Below are 19545 nucleotides of genomic sequence, written 5' to 3'. Positions count from 1 at the left end.
ATTAATTTACTTTAATTTGACTAATGAATATTTGCAGCTCTATTGAACTTTATGACAACAGCTGCACCAACAACAGCATGCAACATGATCATACAGCTGAATCAACACCTCTGATCAACAGTTTCAACACAAACTGAACATTACCACCTTCATGAAGGAGGATTTGTTATAGGACTGCTGTATTTGACTGACTGCATTAGTTTTAGCCAAGCAGCAACCTTGGAGAATGACAAATGAAGCCAACGCGGAAGTTTCGAAACCCGCAGTTCCTTGACTGGCCACTTGAGGCTGGATCCAAAGGGAGTCGACTCCCATGTTAAAATGGACAACTTTACAGCAGGGATAAACATGTTGGAGTGACAGGCACGCCAGTCTCACCATAGATGGCTGGCCGCTAGCTCTCTAGCTCAGAGCTCCGCTTCGTCTTACACGCTCAGGTATCTTGCACCTCCAAACTGTTCGCAGGCAGATGTAAGATGAAAGACCCTGAACCCACCAGGCCTATACATTATATCCCCTCGGTTGGGCTAGCCCCATACTACACAGAAACGTCAACCGAGACGTCTCTGTTACCAGCTTTGCAGCTGGTCATAGCAGTAGTCAAAACATGAAGTAAATCAATGTGTGTGTGTGTCTGTTGGTTAAGTGGTGTGTAGCTAAAAACATTCTCACGACCTCTAGTAACATGTCGTGACTTAAACATAAGAACATATTATGGCTAAGGCTACAGTTATACACGTCATAATAATAATATTAAACATCCTGTCTGCTGACAGTCATCAACTCTTCTCTCTAGTTATCCTTGACTAGATGTACCCTGTAGAAACTCATAAGCATGACTAAGCATTTAACAGTCTAACTAGACATCCTATCTCCACTAAACATTTCTAATACATAAAGTATCTATCCAATATCTATCTGACTAAAAATACCTAACAGTCTCTTTGCACATTTTTGGATTAGCCGTAGCAGGCGGTAGTGAAGTGCTACCAATATGGCAACGGCCAGACTTGAGCTTCAAAACTGCTCTTCAGAAAACCAACAGGTGACATCACGGAGGGTTTGTCCATTTTAAATATACAGTCAGTGGTTGAGCTCAGTGTCCTAATAAACTGACAACTGAGTGCAAGCTGCAGCAAAAGAGGTAAAGGTATTCTGACAAACCTGAGAGCAAACTTTATAGCAACAACATGCAATGTTAGCTTACACTTGTCTAAAAAAAGTATAACACTGGCTCTTCTGTAACACTTAAAAATTAGAAATAAAACTAATGACAAAGTAATAATGTGGGTAAAAATGATCTGACTTCAATCATGTTTATTCTGAGGCTAACACTGCCCCTGTGATTGCTGTTTAATGATAATGACACTCACTTTATTTAGCCAAATATGTTACACACACCAAGTATTTGTACAGAACCTGTGGCAGGCATCTGCAGCGCCAACTCTCTCACACACAAACCGATGGCAGCGCTGTCCCTGCGAGGTGCTGCTCTGCCCATCGGGGACAACTTGGAGTTTAGTGTCTTGCCCAGCGACACTTAGACACAAGGACTGCAGGCACCGCCATTGGAACCTCCAGCCTTCCAGCTGGGAGACAAACCCTCTACCCCTACGCCACAGCCTCCTCAAAACGGAAGTCCTCAGTTCCCCAAATCTCCACAATGGTGGTAGAGAGACAGCAAAATCAGTGCTAGCTAAAAAGTCACTATACCCACACATTTAGTGGAAACACAGCAGATTAAAAACTGGTTATCCTTTAAGCTGTACATTGTGGATAACCGTTTGTTTGCGCAACTGTTAAGACCATGTTGATGGGCCAAAATGATAGTTGTTAGTACTATTTTTGCATTGTCATATCACAAAAATAGTTAAATATTGTGATATATTTTTAGTCTATATCACACAGGCCTAACTGCTGCTCGCCTACACTTTCATTTATGATTGCTTTATTAGCCACATCTCCTCACACAGAGCAGTTTATTTTTCACAGCAGCAGCAACCATGAGCTCAAACCATTTGACATCACCACTAATCCCACCAGACATATTCCTCCTTTGTTCTCCTGCCTGGACTTTCTCACATCAGGACTTCACAGCAGCATCTTGCAGGGAAGGGCACATTTATATAATCAGTTTCCAGTTTGAAGCTTCAGGAAGCTGACTGGGCATTTCTGGCTGACACACTAACCTACTTCTAAAACTGGGAGTTTGGTTTAGACTGGCACTTATACATCCTTTGTGAAGTTTCCCTAAAAAAAGAAGCAGGGCAGCAAAAAAAAAACTTGACGGTGAGTCTATTAATCATGTGTCTAAAGTGGTTCTGCCTGCTGTTGTCAGAAGCTGAATGAGCAGTAAAAATGGGAGTAAGCTGGGACATGAGCACTGCTGAATGGGATCCTCGGGGTTTGAATGAGCTAGGCCAGCATATTTGTGTAAAGCTCTTTGTGCTGCACCAATTCACTGATATGACCAAAAGAATAATGGACACCAAAATATTACACCTTTATGGCCTGTTCTGCAAACACCCACAACTTCTGTCATGGACGTAGCTTGCTGGAAGCATTGAGGGATAGTTTGGGAGCACTGCAGCAAAACTTAGCAATCCAAGAGAGGGAGACAGAATATACACCAAGTACTGTACTGAGTAAGAAAGTCACTTGGGGTCGCCACAGCGAATAGTCACACTGACAACTCGCATGTTGACATTTGGCACGTGTTTTATGTCGGATGCCCTCTCTGACTCAAACCCAGGCCGCAGTGGTGAGAGCACTGCGCCTTAACCACTAGCCTACCAGGGACGGCTCAAGTAGTGTAGTGTATTGAGTACACCAGGCTAAAACTAATGCAGTCTAATGCAACAATAAATCCTCCCTTCATATAATGTTCAGTTTTGTTGAAACCATTTTAGACGTGTTGAATCAACTATGATTATTTTGGAGGCTGTAGTTTGTTGTGCTGTACTCTGTTACACTGTGGTAATAGTGTGGTGCCTGGTGTTCTCAGAGTCTTTTAAATGCCTCCAAACACCAAGCAGGTCACAATATACCTTTTAGTCAAATACACTGTTTCTACTATTGGAACCTACCAACCTGTAGTGGAAAGTGGACCCCTTGTCCCAGGTTCTGCGTTAGTTTACACTGCCCTTCACACACCTTGGGAGTTCGTTCATGGAGCTAAATTTTGGCACCCCTCTAGAGGCAGTACTAAATCAAGTTCCAGGAACTTGAGGGGAGGGGCACCTGGCCAGAATTTAAAGGGCTACAGCAAAAAGACCAAATACTTTTGTAAATGAGAGACTTCAATTTTTAATAGATTTGTTAAAACTTCTACAAACACATTTATGCTTTGTCATTATGGGTCATTGATTGTATGTTGATGGGTAAGAATGGCAATGTGCCTCCTTGCCCCTCCTGTCCTGTCTGTGAAACTACGTCATATGTGGTAACTACAGCCGGAGACAGACTCAGCAGTCAGGCAGCTCAGCAATAATAACACGTACAGAATATAACCCATAGAGTCTGGTTTTCAGTGGCATTGCAGCGACACGGGTCCTTTTTCATACCTAAAGCAGTATATAAAGGAACATTATTTCCCAGTAATACTGATGCAGTACTAATGTTCCGGCCACTATCGCATCCTGTTACATACTTGACACAAAAAACCATTGCGTATTACTCATTAATAGTTGAACAAACCCCATTTTTCCAGTTGTGTTGATGGGGTAATTTTTAACATCTTACTAAAATGCTGCATGAACTGCAGTGTTATGTCCGACATAAACAAACCATATGACCTGGACCAAAACGACGCGACTGTTGAAAATCTCAGTCTAAAATCATGCCAAAACCTACAGCCAGTAGTTTTGCCAAATGGAACCGTCATGAATAATTAATAAATTGACCAGGATGTGTACTATATCTCTGTAACTTAATATTCAGTTGCAGCTGTTGACACCAGACTAAAATGAAGAAAACTAAATTCAGATTCAAGAAAATTACCTTTCAATATAAAATTTGCTTTTAGTTAATTATTTCTTAGATCTGTGAAAATGATTCTGAAAGACAAATTACTTACATACTAGTTAGTTAAAACAAGGAGCAGTGATGTTTAAACCTGAATTTCATCAAGCTTTTTGTGCAGGTGCACCTTCACTGAGTGGTCTCGTTGCACTATTTGACACATAGAGATTCTCTGAGTTTCTCTCAATTATTAGGGATGTATTAATCCAACTTGTTCTTTCCTCAGTACTAATGTGGATGGATCGATAGATGGACCTTTATTAACCCATAAGGGAAATGGCAATGTTTCAGCAACCACTTCCAAAAAAAAAAAAAAAAAAAAAACACAATGTGTGTTATCAGTGACTAGAGGACAACATGAATGTGCTCCTCTCTCAGTCTGTATTAGAATTCATCCCAAAGACATGCCGTTAGAGCCGAAAGAGGAACGAACCTTCCCAGAATTGCTGCTACCTAGTTGGGGCCTTCGCCCAGCCCAGCTCTAACCCAGGACAGTCACTGAAATCTATTTAGTAATTTACAAGGTGGGAAAAACATCAGGCAAAGTAACAAACTCAACAGGTACAGTCAGTGATGAGAAAGCCACTCTTTGACCACTGCAGACAGTGACTTGAGATCTTGCTCACTTATCTACATCAATAAATTAGGAAAACAATGTAGAAACAGGCTATGACATTATATTGGACCATTAACTGTTGCATTTCAAAATACATGACAAAGCTGACAGTGCCCCGTATTATAAGCTTTGCCATGAAATTAGTTAGGGGTTGCCTGCATATTTGGAAATGCCGCTGTTGAATATTTTTGGGAGCAAATTTCTATCTTGTTCCCCACCACGAATGTTATGAAACAATCACTTTAACTTGAACTTAAATGTCTCACAAAGGTTTCCAACCACTATATCTACCAGTGGTGTGGCGCATGCATATACAGATATATTGATTATGGGGTTATAACTAGGGCCAGGACCAGTGGCTCAAACAGGAAGTGCTGGAGAGTGGAAGGGAGTGCTTTGTTTTTTTTTTTATTTATGCTCACAGCCTTTTAAAAAATCTGGTGATGTATTGTATATATTAAGATTCGTTAATTTACATTTACAGGCTTTAGAGTTGGATGAGGGTGTTATTAAAACAAACTGACTGGCCCATGTGAGACGAGAATAGATCCAGAAACAACAAGAGGAGCAAGAAAAAGTGATAAACACACACAGTGTCAGGTACATACACGGGTCGTCCTGTGAGGTTGGTGTGCACGTATTGCCGGAATTCTGGGTATTTGGAGGCCAGGTAGGCGAAGTCCGGTGGTCTGTCTTTGTAACGGTTCCGGGGATGCATGGACTTGTTCAGAGCCATGTCCAGGGCCCTAATTTCAGGGAAAACACAAAGATGGTTGTAGGTAGACCTGAAGCACCAGCAGACACAAAACCATCGCAAAACACTGGTTTACAAAACGCAAATGCCGACGTGAAAAGCTGACGAACTATTAAACACTTTACACTGGAAAGTATGAACATTATCCGTCCACAAAAAATCGCTCCCAACAAGTATCTACTGTTTGTAGTGGCACTAAAGATACGTTTAAAACATCTACTAAACTGCTTCAGCTAATTTCACTTTACGTTGAAGTTGGGAACAAATTTTTTTCACTTCTCAAACCGGAGCAAAAGTAACACAGCTACTGCGAAGCACTAACCCTAAGCTAATCCTAGAAGCTAAAGCTAATACTTGCTCCTGCTTACCTTTACAGTAGTTTTATCTTGTCGTAGTGACGCTCTTTAATATTTTGCGACTCAACTATTTCAACTAAACAACTGTTTAGGGGGGAAATGCACAAACTCACGTTGTCCAAACGTTTTCACTTTCTGCACTTCTCTTCCTGGAAGCCCTGGACGTAATTCCTCAACGCAGGTGCGTGATGACGTCACTAAATGAATACCGTAAACCGTGTTAAAGCTAAATCGTTCATCTTTTACAAAAGATATACACTATGACAATTTTAGTACACAGCTTAAAATTGTCATAATTTCAGTCTACCTTCCTTTTATATTATTTAATGCCTATAATAAACGGAGATTTTCATAGGACTACAATATCTGGGGTCTTCAAGTAGGTTTTTAATAAGTTGGGAAAATTAAAATTAATGTATAAAAAAAAAATATAACAGCTTATGCATGTGTCTGTGCACTACTGACCAATTAGTAGGCCCGACTTCAAATTGTACACTGCTTTCTTTTATAACACTTTTGCTTTTTTCAACATTATAAACTAGTTTAAAAAGTTTACTCATGTTTATATCTAAAGATATGTTTGACTATACACATGATTTTTCTAAGAATAATTTTTAAAATGTTCTGGGTGTGCCCATCAGTCAATTGTATCAGTGCAATTTCAAATGAACTATTACTCAAGTTCACACATTGAAATTTACCTCCCATTTATTCCAAATATTCTATTGTTCAAAAGACACTAGTTGATATTCAGGAACTGACAGCTTCAAACAAATGAACCGGACAGCAAAGGTGCAGATTTTACTTCTTTTATTATATCGCAAACAATAATGACATCCAAGTATATTGTTAACAGTTTGCTGAGTGAAGAGTGAGACCATAGTGGCGAAAACATCACGAGCTCTCACACACAGGAGCTTGTTGTGCAGTCTGAAGCCCTCAGTGGTTCACAGGCAGGTTACAGAGGATAGATGGACCTCAAGTCGGAGGAAAACAACTGACAGTCAAAAGCTGCCTGTCAGTCCCTTCACACACCAGACCAGAGCACCTTAGCAGCAAAGGGATTGCTTGGGACCCATGAATGGCGAAGGGAGGGGAGGGGGGTTCGTTAAACAGGACACAGGCTTGTATACAACACCAGCAGCTGTGTTGTAGGTTTTGCCCCACAGTTCTTACAAAAGAAAGAGAACACACATCATCCTGACCTTTGATTAACCACCTTCCTTGAGTAAAACCAAGGAAAGGGAATTTGTTTTTCCATTTAGATTTTATGGTCTGGCATGTCATAGCGTGATCCTGAGGAGACTAGCATCATAAGTTGGTCATACATTGCTGGACCAACAAGGAGGCTGACATCTCAAAATAAACCAGATTGTACTGACAAATGTCTCCATTTTTGGCTTCACCTAGAACATTTAAAACAATGGCATCTTCATTAGCCATGCCAAATTGCACTACAAAATCAGCTGATTCTAACTCTTAGGACAGAGAAAAAAAGCATGTCAAAAAAGACCTCTGAAAGGGGACACACACCAAAAAGAGACATCAGAAATATTCCACGAAAGAGAGGTTTTCTCCTTTAGGATATCCTAGTCTGCCACAATCCCATTGCATTTACAGGAGGAGGAGGAGGATGCAGACCTCCTTCAAGTAGCATCACACACACAAACAAAACCAGCCTTTCTACAACCAGTGAACAGAGCTGTCTGAACTCAACCGAGCCAGTCGACCAAGGACACATCAGGCTAATATAAAAAAAACTGTTTGATAGTTTGTGAAGTATTTTATTTGCTCTCTTGTGAAGAATTAATTGGAAATAATCTATTTGTTATAACCATTCTGTCACCAGATAGAAGCACACCATAGAGGTTCTGCTGTCAGTAGATATTTTAAAGGTTTTGAACACTCACTCATATGAGCTCCAGGGAGGCAGCCAAGATGGGTGACATCTTGGCAAGTGAAGCCGAACTTGCTGAGATGACAAAGGAGTACCCCCAGTTTGAGAAATTTGAAGAGACTGTTCGCAGTTTTGACAAGGAGCACAAAAGCAAAGGCAAGAACATTCCCAAGCCTTAAGTACCTCAGACACCAGAAGACTTGTGAAATTCAAGCCTCCTCGATGCTATGAGCATCTATTAGCCCACAGAGGTCCAATGCTGCCCTCGCTATGAGAAGCTGAAGAAAGACCCAGGTCAAAGTTCACAAAGACGTTAAGTCCCTGCTGCTTCAGGCACTAACCTGGAGACTGACTCGCCCATTCCCTGGTGAACAGAGACACAGTGCTTCAGGCCTATATCAGCAACAATCTAGTGGAACACTACAGCACAATGAGATTGTGCACCAACACATGGATCATCTCAGTGAATTTGTATCCTTGGGGAGGGTCAGGTTTACCAAAAATCACATTCTTTTTACACTTCTGACTGAGGCTCTCAAGGAGGAGGAAAAGGGCTCTCTGACTAGAGACTCTGTGCTTGCAACCCCGCAGGAGCTCAGCAGACAGTCTGGTGGATGAGCTGCAGGACTCAGACTGCTTATGAATCTATGTCTGTAAACAAAAGGGGAAAAGGAAGTGTGAAGAGAACGCCAAGCATGTACTAAGGCTTCTGACTGACCTCCTTGGGCATGAGAACCACAAGATTCAACCATACAGTATGCTGTGTATTCCTCCCTCTGTAATACAAGAAGCCAAAGAGAGGTATAGAGAAGTTTCTCCAGTGCTACAGCAAAGAGGAGGACCCACACCTCAAGAGACAGATTAAGTGCTAAACTCAGCTGAGGAAGGCAGACCAGCAACACGATGAAGACCAAAGGGACAACAATATCTTACACCGACACCGGTGTTCATTTTGAAGCTGAAATGGCAGAAGAGCGACACGTCAGGGAAGGTGCGCTCTTGGCCCTTCCTCTTCCCATTTGCACCCACGTCCCAGTCTAACAGCTACAAGAGCACATCCAGTTTATAACATCTTGTACACGTATAGTGATGGTCTCCAAACCAGAACATCTTTCTTTACCCTGTGTTTATTGTTTTTCCTACATTGTGTATATGCAGCATTATCCAGTTCAAATTGATGCTTTGTAACATATGGTTTATCAACTGTTCATTTGAAAAGTTAATCAAAATCAGTTCCTTCCAAAAATATTTTACTGCATTTTAAACACTACAAGCACACTGGTCTCTTATATGGCTGTCCTAGAATATTCCAAATGTGAAAACAGACAATGGCCAGATCAAAGCAATCTGCTTCTTATTGTTTTCAGTCTTAATGCTGCAGGCTGTAACTTCATATTTACATTACGAATAGTAGTGGTATAGACAATTTCATGTCACTATCAATAACACACCAAATACAGCATGTTTCTCAAAACATCTGCTCTAAGTATAGAGAAGGAATTTCTCACTTCAATCCTCAAAACAGCTGGTCTCTGGCAAGAAGGCTCCTGTATCTGAGCTTTTCAAAGATTACTGTTCTGACAGCTCTGCCTCTGGTGCAGCTTTACATGCAGCAGTGCTACATCAACAAGTCACATTAGGCTCACAGTAGCCACTATAGCAGGAGCAGCAGATCACCACATCCAGTACAAACAGGAAGATGAAAACCTGGCAAAGAAGCTAAGAAAAGAAGATCGGTTAAGCAATGGAATTCTTTATTAGCCAACTGCACTGGAATGAAAAGGCTAAACTGAAATTATAGGTTTACGCATTTATCAACACCATCAACTTTTAACGTCATCTTTGATCGTCATTAAAGGACCAAAGATTTAGTGAAAACAGGGATGTGCAAAATTAATGAATCATCTTGCCAGCTACCGTTAGAAGCAAGATGTTTCATTTTTTTGTCCTCCAAAGGGAGTGGAATGGTTGTTTCTACAGCATGGACTGGCTTTGCGTATTTTCCAGTCTTTCCAAAAATATCCGTTTTACAGTTTCAGCTCAACGAAGATCAAAAGCTGAACATACGAGGAAAGCCACTCAAAGGATGTCTGCCTACATGAGACGGTCTGTGAGGTTTGTCTGTAGAAATCCTCAATGCTCAGGCTTCAGCATGCTCCACATCTGATCCAGGAGCTGCACAGTGAGGAGCTCTTTACAACAACAAAACCCCCCCACAACAGACCGTTCGCCAGACAAAACAGCATCAACAGATCATTTTGCATATCTGCTGCTAGCATTTCCTCACTGATCCCAAACCCCAGTTCATCATTTTAGTTGCTATGATACAAAACTGCCAAATGTCTTCACAAGCTAAATTTACATCTCATATTTTCACAGAAAACTCAGTCATCTTTATTATGCAGAACATATTTCACCCCTCAGAAATTAGAGATCTTTGCACATCCCAGGTAACAAACCCAGGGGGCTCACTTTGACTTCTTGTTACGCCATTGTTTTCTCTTTAGCCGTCTTATTTCACACGGGGCTCATGTCTGTAGCCTTCAGAAGCATCATGGGTCAGCCAAGCATCTTCTAACTTTACACAATTCCTATGGTATGCCAATCCCTGCCAGGACTGATTGGTCAGGGGAGCTACAAGCGGAATGAGGGCTCAGTTCAACAAAAATCTGACACTGCAATGTCACAGGAAGCCCTCCGCTAAAGAGAGACACGACCAGAGTCTTTGTCATGTGCTAGAAAACTGAGGTGGTGTAATCCCTTAATTTAGCTCAGGTACTGCTCTGACCCACGGCGCTCACTGACCCTAGCCAAACAAACTCGCTACACTGGGATTCTGGTGAACAGCTCAGCGCAAAGCCACTTTTCAGCACTTCAACTTCATATTCTTCACTGCAGATTGATTAAACAGGATAATCTACCTAAAGCCTAGCAGTGGTACATTTGCCACCACGACAAGAGTACAAAGCTGTTTTTAAGCCCCCGAGGACAATAGTTTGAAACATTTGTATATACAGTCATTAAAATATTACCTTGATCCACATGAAGAGAAATGGTATGCACACTTGAGAACTGATGTTATAAAGCTACAGATTATTTCAATAACAAAGCCCCACGGACGATCGTATCACGTTGTATACCCTTTTCCTGCCTCATCTCTTAAGCGTTGCACCAATCTAGGCACCAACAGACTACAACAGTGAAGGAGAGAAAAGCAAACAGATGTCCTAAATAAAAAAATAGACAAAAATAAATCTTACACATAAAGACACTGTCATTTCTTAAATTATTGGGGTTTTAGTGCCCTACATTTTACACCCAGTTTCAAAAAAACAAACAAACAAAAAAAAACGCCTTCAGCTGGTCGGTAAGGCTGCGTGACAGACGGCCAGCCTGTGTTAAACCTATGGTACTTCTAGACAATATTATGTAAATTTACAGTATACAATTTTGGATTACCATGCAAGAATACTTTTTTTGTGTAACATTTAATAGCTTCATCTACAACCAGGAATAATTTACATAGGACAAAAGTTACTGGACCAGAGAGTGCAAAGGGGAAATAACCATGGTGTTAAGTGCAGCCAGAGGAGAGGAGGTTGTGTGGGTGAGACTTAGGGTTAGGTGAAGGGGAGGAGAGGGGATGGCAGGAGGAGCAACTGTGATGGTGGTCCAACCCTCAAAAAGGTCCAGATCAGCGACACTCCCACACTTTTACCGTTTGATCTACACTCCCAGTGACCACGTAGGGAGCAGTCTTGTGGAAATCTGTGGAAAAAAACAGTCATCAGAATATGGCCACAGGAGAAGACTCTGCTTACTATAAGAACAACAGATGAATTAATGCAATTTGACTACTGCACACATTTATCAGTGTGTCCCACAGATCAAACATACACTTGAGAAGTTTCCCCCCCCTCTGCCACCACAGCAATACAACTGGCCTCTGAATGGAGCCCAGAGAGAGTTGCAGAGGAGTCGAGTTAGGAGACTATACAAAGATACAAAGAAATGAAGAGAAAAGCTGTAAAGAAGCAAAGACACACGTATAAAATCGGTAAACAAATTCCAGTCTGCTGTCAACAGTTGACAACACTGCCGGTTGTTTTGTCTCACACCTATCAGTTGTTCAGGTGCATACATTCACAGTTACTTGTAACCAGTTCTGGTGTTGTGCTCATTGATGGCTGGTTCCTCCAGCTGGACAAGATAGACATTATGTTCTTGTGTCAGAGACGTTCAAACAGCTGCATTCATTAAAATGAAAAGTGTGCAAAGCATTGCTGACATTACTGGTCAACTTACTGGGGGCACCTGGCTGCCAAGAATGACAGTGTAATGACAGCATTCCTCAGGTGAGTCAGGCCAGGGGCCATCATTGCACATCATCCCTCCTCTCTCTCTCTTTTTCTGTCACCTCTAACTTGAGCCTATCAAACCTGACTTGTAGAAGTAACTCCTATAACAGCATATTTCTCCAAACATCATGAAAAAACATTATAAAAAGCTACCACTGTCTAGCTTTGTGTTCTTTAGCTCTATGTTGGCTAAAAATGAGGGGGGAAGTTACTTTTTTTGAGCAACTTTAAACAAAAGCACTTTATCTTTTCCACATCACACCCTTAGCTCACAGCAATATCCTCTGTGGATGAAGCAGGATTTAAAAGGACCGGGTCTCCTACAGCCCATCAAGGAAAAGCTGGCTGAGGAGCTCCTCCAGACAGTTCTTGAGCTATAATCTCCTAAAAATCCAGAGACAGGAGGAGGGGAGGTGGGAAAATCCTGCAGCTCTTGTCACCTGCTTAAACTCCAGTTGGCAGCAGCCCTGAGGACCCTCAGCTTATTGCTGGCTTTTTTTCTAAAGGAGATATTTGGGAGTCTGGCACTGTGATCCAACCAGAGTGGCACACAGAGGTTTCCTGGTGTGCCAAAAGTCCAAACAGCCCTTTTGTGTGTGTGCGTGCATGTGTTTTTTTTTTTGTGGGGGGGGGCTGCTTACCCAGAGAGGTAACAAAGTGTTCGTGGGCACACAGGGTTTTCATGCAGCGCTTGTTCTTGTAGTCCCAGATCCTTAAGGTCTTGTCATCTGCACAGGTCACAATGAACTTGCCTCCAGGGTGGAAGAGGACCCCACGCGCCCAGTTGTCATGACCCACCTATGACACAGGCAGAAACACTGCTGCTGACACCAGTTGCAACCCAGTTCATTTCGCTGATGAAGCTAAATGTTTTCACTCATCCAAAAATTTTAATACACATACAAATTAAACAATGTACCAAAGCCTCTTTGTATGTTCCTCACCAATGTCATAAGGCACATGCCAATGCTAACATCCCACATCTTGATGGTTTTGTCTCTGGAGCCAGAAAGCAGGAAGGGGCCTGGTTTACCACTCTTCTTGGTCTGATAGGCAAACAGAGGAAAAAAGAAACAGCAATAACAGAGAACATTACACATTTGTAGTCAAAAACTTGAGTCTCAAAACTGTCACCTGATTTTTAAAGCAGAATCAAAGAGCAAATATTAAAAGCTATTTTAAGCAATATCATTTTTAAGGAACAGCACTGTGCTGTCATCCTTGGTTCCTGCTTCACTAGACTAGAAAAGAAAAGAAAAAAACATTTTTTATATGGGTGGTACAGTGGTGCAGTGATTGGCGCTGTTTCCTCACAGCAAGAAGGTTCCAGGTTTGAGCCCCGGCCGACCCAGGACTTTTCTGTGCAGAGTCTGCATGATCTCCCTATGCCTGCCTAGGTTCTCTCTGGGTACTCTGGCTTCCTCCCACAGTCCAAAGATATGCAGCTTAGGTTTATTGGTGACTCTAAATTGCCCATAGGAGTGAGTGTGGTTGTTTGTCTCTTAAGTGCCAGCCCTGTGATAAACTGGGGACCTGTTAGGATAAGTGGTATAGATAATGGATGGATGGTCGGTCGGTCATTTTCACTTCCCTCCTCACCAGTGGACCAATCAAGATTTGCTTAAATAAATTCATAAACTTCTACACCAACTACTGGTGGTGGTACAATAACAAAGAACTTAATGGAACCAACATTCATCATATGCCTAGTAGTTTTAACTGCATCAATGATGACTGTACTAAAGTGGCTGTGTTTCACTGCTTTGGCCTGTTTAAATGTTTTACTGTAAAATGACTGAACAAAATAAATAAATAAATATCAGACAATCACTGATCCAGAACAAAGAGCAGTCGAGCATCCCAGATAAAATACATGGGGGCGAGTGAGTGTTTTACGTTGCTGGCAACTGGTTTGAGAGCACATGTGCAAATATCTGTTGTCAACTCCATCGATGTATTTCACTGGCAAAACTTCTGTGCATGTTTTACTTCAGGTAAGAAATTTTAAAAAAATGCTGCTGTGTGGGTGAACAATGTTTCATCACACACAGGTTAGACTGGGACAACTGCTGCAAAGGAGAATACCGTTTGAATTTAACAAGGCTACAACTGGACATACTTGAGATCACAAGGTATGGGGAGGGAGTCTGGGCTGACTCAAGGCCATGCTGATATTCTTTCTGTGTGTGCATGCATGCACACTCTTCCTTTCACGTGGCCATCAGTCTGTTTTTCACAGAGTGAGCACAATAAATCACAAACCTTGTGTGCCTGGGTACATAATTGAAGGGGTGTGCAAGGCTGTTGAGAAGCAGCACAAGTGAGAACTGACCTCTAAGGGGCTCTATTTGATTATATTTTCACTTTAAGATACTTTTTCAGTCTTTCTCAAAACTATAGCTATTAGTTTTCTATTAGTTTGTTGACATTTTGATGTATTGTTGATCATTTTTACTTGTTCACCAACCTGGGCAAGTTAGATGGATAGCCACATGTCATTATATAGCCTGTCATATACACTGGCTTCAGAAAGTGTTCAGACCACTTCACTTTGTGCACACTTCATGTTTCAGACCCAATTTTAATTAGATAAAACTGCCATTTTGCCCATTAGTAACAAAGATCTACCCGGGATCAAACTGACATCATCTGAATATATTTTGCGGCTTAGAGTCAGTGTGCATGTATAAATTTTTCATTGATGCTGCCTTGACACATTACAATTCTACCTGTTAGGTCGGCTTTCACTCTGGGGAGCACCGGAGCTCCATCACCATGCTCTGTGTGCATGACTGTCAGCACATGGCTGTACAGTAACAACTATGCTCTTATGATTCTAGCACCACCAATTTCTCACCAGTGACAGTTATCGCACTTTAATGGAGCTCATACTGATCCACTGTCTGCTCTGTTGTGCTTTCATGATTGATCACCTGTTCACCACCTGATACCAAACATGAAACACAAGGCGAGTTGACCTTTGAGCTACTGGCCCATCAGGAAAACACACTAAATGCTACAGTGCAACTTAGGTAAACCTTAAACCAAAACACTCCAGACCCGAAGAAGTAGTGGAGAAATGAGGAAAGGTCGGCGCAACTCTTTACCTCGGAGTTGGTAGCATCTAGGATGGTGGGGTAGGCGCTCTCAGGTGCCCACGAGATGCATTCCACCACATGTTCATGCTCCCTCAACTCAGCCTTGCACTCCTTGGTGGCCACGACCCACACTCGCACTGTCTGGTCATTAGAACAGCTGGCAATGAGTGTGCCATCCTGGTTGGGCCGCACCATACGAACCCACTCCCTGTGGCCTGTGAAGGTCTTCACACAGTAGCTAACAAACAGAAAAGGAGAAGAGTTCTCAGCCTGTCAGAGCTGATTCATACACAGTGGATTGTAAAAAATGGTTTAAAGGTGGTTTGGACTGTGCGTACCCAGTTGCCACTTCCCACATTTTTATGGTTTTGTCCCTTGAGGCAGAAACAATGTGATCTCCATTGGGCATGATAGCTACAGACGATACATTGTGGTCATGTCCTAGAAAACAGAAAACACAAAAACAATGACTCAGTCAGAGCCCATTATAAAGCTTTCTGAGCAATATTTGGAGCCTGTGTAAAATGTTATTTAATCTTTTTGGAAAGTAACATGCTTTCCCTTTAATATTTATTCAAAATTTATCAATGATTTTTACACATCTTTATCCACAACAGTGCCAAGAAGTGGTGGTTTGGTCATAATTTGCCAAATAAATGATAAGCGAGGCAGCCAATTTGCTGGGGTTTACTATGCTCCACGGGGAATAAGAGATGCCTAATTACCTAGATGCTGGGCCATATTCAAGCTGCTAAACAGATGAAGACACTATTAAGTATACTCTAAAAGGCCAGCTTAGCTTTGGGTGGATGGGTGGATGGGTGGATGTGTGTCTGTGTGCGCACACACATGCCATCAGGCTATAATAATGGGTGACAGCCACACAGAAAAGTGCTATGTAGCGCTGAAGAGGATAATTAACCCTGCTGTCCAAAACTGCACTCATCTGCTTCACCAGTCAGACTCATGTTCTTTAAAGATGTGAAAAGAGGAGGAGTGGATAAAGAAAAGCAGGAAAGGTTGGGTAGATGAATTAAAAGTGGATAACAACAGGGTAAAAAAAGAGGATGGAGGAGAAATGGTGGGGAAAACATTAAGACATCAGGCTCAGTTTAACTGAAAGTATTACATGTTGCGTGTTTTCTTTACAGTGCGGCCGTGCCTTGTTTGTTTAACGAAGTATGCCAGTGGCTCACAACAATGCCATTTTTGTTTTGTTCAGTGTAAATGGAAGAAGTCGCAATAAAAACAGGCCAGCTTATCACAAATAAAGTGGAATCTGCGTAAGAGAGGCTTGTGTTTGGGCTGCTGGATGGTTGGTCAGGAGCATTCTCACAATTCCAACAAGAGAAAACATGATTTCACTGCCTCAGAATCAGTATGGCCTGAGGGCACATGTAAGCTACGCTGCCATCAATTAATCTGATAATTAGGGTATAAAGGGTGTGTGTGTGCCAAAGGTCTACTCCAATGGCACATTAGCTTCTCAGACAAGAAAAAGGAATATCGATTGGCTTACTATAATGAGTTTTTTACCATTTAAATTATTACATTATAAAAAGAGCTGGATGCAAATGTCTGTAGGAATACACTGTGCTGCAGTGTGGGGAGTACTGTGGGTACTATGGCTAAACAGATTCATTTGTCAAAGCTGGATCTCAGCATAGGGTGTTGTGAAATGGAGCAGAGAGCCTCATCAGCAGCATCAAACGTGATAACGAACAGCATCTGTGCCACCTGAGCCCTGCCCACAGCTACATTCATAAGGCAATAATGTGTGAGCCATAACAGAGCATGTTCACATAGATGATATAAATGGTAGCAGTTGTGTACTATTGTCAGCACCTCCACACTTCTTAAAAGACATACACTGTTGTGTCTTCTTACCATGCATGGTCCTGATACACTCGAAGCCCTGGAAATCCCACAGCTTGATAGTCATGTCTGCAGAGCAGGATGCTAGCAGTTTGCCAGTCTGGTCAAATGAGATGTCCTGCACCGAATCTGTGTGACCTTTCAGTGTGCGTTCAAAGTCTCCCGTCTCATAGTCCCACACCTGATGAAGAAAGCACATTCTTGCATCATCTTTAGAGGAACATACAAATGTTACTGACAGCTGCACCTAACCCCAGTCTGCATGTCAGTGAGATATCACTTATGCTGTTCATTTCAAACTCAATCCATTTCCAAACCACAGCAAAGCCCCCAAATGCCACATCATCTGCTGCCCCATGTCCCCTAGTGTCTCAGCTGAGCAGACCGGCAGCCAAAACAAGCTGAGAGGAGAGACCCAAACTGCTGAGCAAAGTTGCAGCCCTAACAATGAGACATGCTGTTGGCAGAAATACTAAAACTTACTCTGCCATGATATTCATCTTAGAGCTCACAGTTTGCACCCACCACACATTCTTTGTGTATTGAATTACTGCATCCATGACACATTGCTGTTGCTAATGGCAGAGATGCATGTGCCAGGATGCTGATTAGGGTTACAGTTAGCCCCAATAAAACCCAAGAGACAGTTTATTGCGCCAAGTACAGTGCTGCCTGTTATAGCACAAACAGAATCTGGGGTGAATAGTAGTGAACCTGGTTTGCTAGCTTGATAAAAACTGTTGTGTCTCTGGCTTTCAAGCAGACAGAAGATTTGCCACAAAGGGATAAGTCCTCCTTGGTTCTTCTTTTGGGGTGGGGGAAAATGGGTGACAGGAACCCTGCACCCCCCGTTCTTCCCCTCTGTCCATTAAAGGAAGCTCCAGACAGTGCAGATGGCCATAAGGTACACAAGGGGGGTTTATGCTGGAAAGGATCAATGCACTTATTGTGTTTGGAGGAACAACTGGTCTAACAGTGTACTTGCATTCAACAGCATCTAAATTCTACCTGTAACTCTGTGCTGCAAGACTGAAGATTCTTACTGGCATTTCTCCAGGGCATTATTTAAGCAGCTACCAAAAAGCCAGCAGTTATACAAAGACTTTTGTTCTATGGCCCATTTATGAAGTAAGAAATGTGTAAGCTTACACCTAAGCTCCCCTCCCCCATGTAAAATAACTTAGCCAGCTGACATGTCTGAGTGAGCACAGCTCTATGCTCTAGGTGTGCTGATTTACATATTGTGAAAGGTTAGAGCTGAGTTCAAAGGTAACATGTTGCCATGCAAAGATCTGCCACGTCAGGAGGACAATGGAAAAGAGGGGGAGGATAAAGGGCCCGAGACTGGAAAAACTAAGAGGTCAACACAAACATGAACAGGTAAGAACACAAAAGGGCAAAAAAATTATGTGTTTTGTCCAACAAATAAAAAGTCAACTAACAAAAGAAATTAATTAAAAGAGCAAAATTGCAGTTCTGCCCGATTTTCAGGCACTGGGAAAGAAAAAAAAGTCAGGAAAGAGGTGCAGAAAAGCAGGGGCCACAGGCCTGACTCTTCATGAGGGTAATCATGATGGGGCAGCTGGTGCTTGAAGTGGCAGATAAATGAGGCAGGATGCTGGAGGGTGGGGCTGCAGAAGGAGGGAGGGGTGGGGTTGGAAAAGCAAGATGCCAAAACAGGGAGAGGGATCCTTGCTGTGTGGGTGCAGCCAAGGAGGAGATGTACATGTCTCTTTATTGTCTCATGAATAAAATATACAGAACAAACAGCTCTCAGAGTATTGTCATTGTGCAGTGAGGCAAGAGAGAGACGGTGCTGCAAAAATAGACCATGGAGTTTATATATGGAAACTAGGGATACACCCATGACAGAGAGAGACATGTAATCCAGGGCGTGTCTAGGAAGGGAAGTCACAGATACATCTTTATTTAAACTATTTGTCTTTGAAACCATACTGTTGGTGCAGTGTTATGTTTCTATAAACACAAGTTCCTGTTTTAGCCCAAACATGGTTCAATTACAACCTTAGCATACTCAAATATTACCCACACAGAGACACAGCGGTGCTATCTGTATGTAGCTGGAAGGTGTTTGTACACTGAACAAATGGTTTGTAGAAAGAATTGTTGTAGAAAACAATTGAACCTGACAGCATTAGCACTGATTTATTCACCTCCACAATAAAGACTGTCCAAAAATAATACTGAATATGAATAAGATTTATTCTTATGCAGTAGGGGTAAACACAAGGGTCCGTCAATAACTGCGTTGTATTCAGAGATTGACATGATATTTAGCGCCAACAAAAAGTAACATGAACCATTATTAACAGAAGGGCTAAGGCTGCACACCAATACTCCCACGCAGGCATATATCAGAGAGCCTCATATAGTAACACGGCAACGCAGGGACACAGAGGGACTCCCAAAGGGTTGTAAATGCACTTCTAGTGATACAGTCAGGGCTTCACCACACTTTCCAGCAAAGAAAATGAAAATCAGACGGCTGCTTCTCATGGCTAATTAGCTCTGACTGCGAGATCTGCTTTGCTGTCCAGGCTACACAAGAAT

General features: G+C 42.1%; 2 protein-coding genes across 6 annotated transcripts in view; both read right to left on the bottom strand.

The window, feature by feature from the left end:
* mettl16 (methyltransferase 16, N6-methyladenosine) overlaps window positions 1–5952 on the bottom strand; it is a 26194-nt gene extending 20242 nt beyond the window's left edge. Inside the window, exons 1-2 of one of the 2 annotated variants that reach the window (XM_020600091.1) lie at window positions 5860–5952; window positions 5245–5382 (exon numbers count right to left, since the gene is read on the bottom strand). In XM_020600091.1, the coding sequence (XP_020455747.1) occupies window positions 5245–5372 (128 nt within the window). In that variant the 5' untranslated portion in view covers window positions 5373–5382; window positions 5860–5952. The other variant, XM_020600090.1, reaches the window with a different exon arrangement.
* A 589-nt stretch (window positions 5953–6541) lies between these two features.
* LOC109960185 (lissencephaly-1 homolog) overlaps window positions 6542–19545 on the bottom strand; it is a 34983-nt gene continuing 21979 nt past the window's right edge. For all 4 annotated transcript variants that reach the window (XM_020600095.1, XM_020600092.1, XM_020600096.1 and 1 more), the window contains 6 exons: window positions 16987–17155; window positions 15438–15540; window positions 15109–15337; window positions 12946–13047; window positions 12643–12799; window positions 6542–11411 (listed from right to left, as the gene is read on the bottom strand). In XM_020600095.1, the coding sequence (XP_020455751.1) occupies window positions 11338–11411; window positions 12643–12799; window positions 12946–13047; window positions 15109–15337; window positions 15438–15540; window positions 16987–17155 (834 nt within the window). In that variant the 3' untranslated portion in view covers window positions 6542–11337. The remainder of the gene's footprint in view (window positions 11412–12642; window positions 12800–12945; window positions 13048–15108; window positions 15338–15437; window positions 15541–16986; window positions 17156–19545) is intronic.

This window comes from Monopterus albus, unplaced genomic scaffold, assembly GCF_001952655.1.
Source record: "Monopterus albus unplaced genomic scaffold, M_albus_1.0 scaffold45.1, whole genome shotgun sequence".
NCBI lineage: Eukaryota > Metazoa > Chordata > Actinopteri > Synbranchiformes > Synbranchidae > Monopterus > Monopterus albus.
Note: the sequence above shows the minus strand (reverse complement) of the source record. Positions and strands in the feature narration are given on the sequence as shown.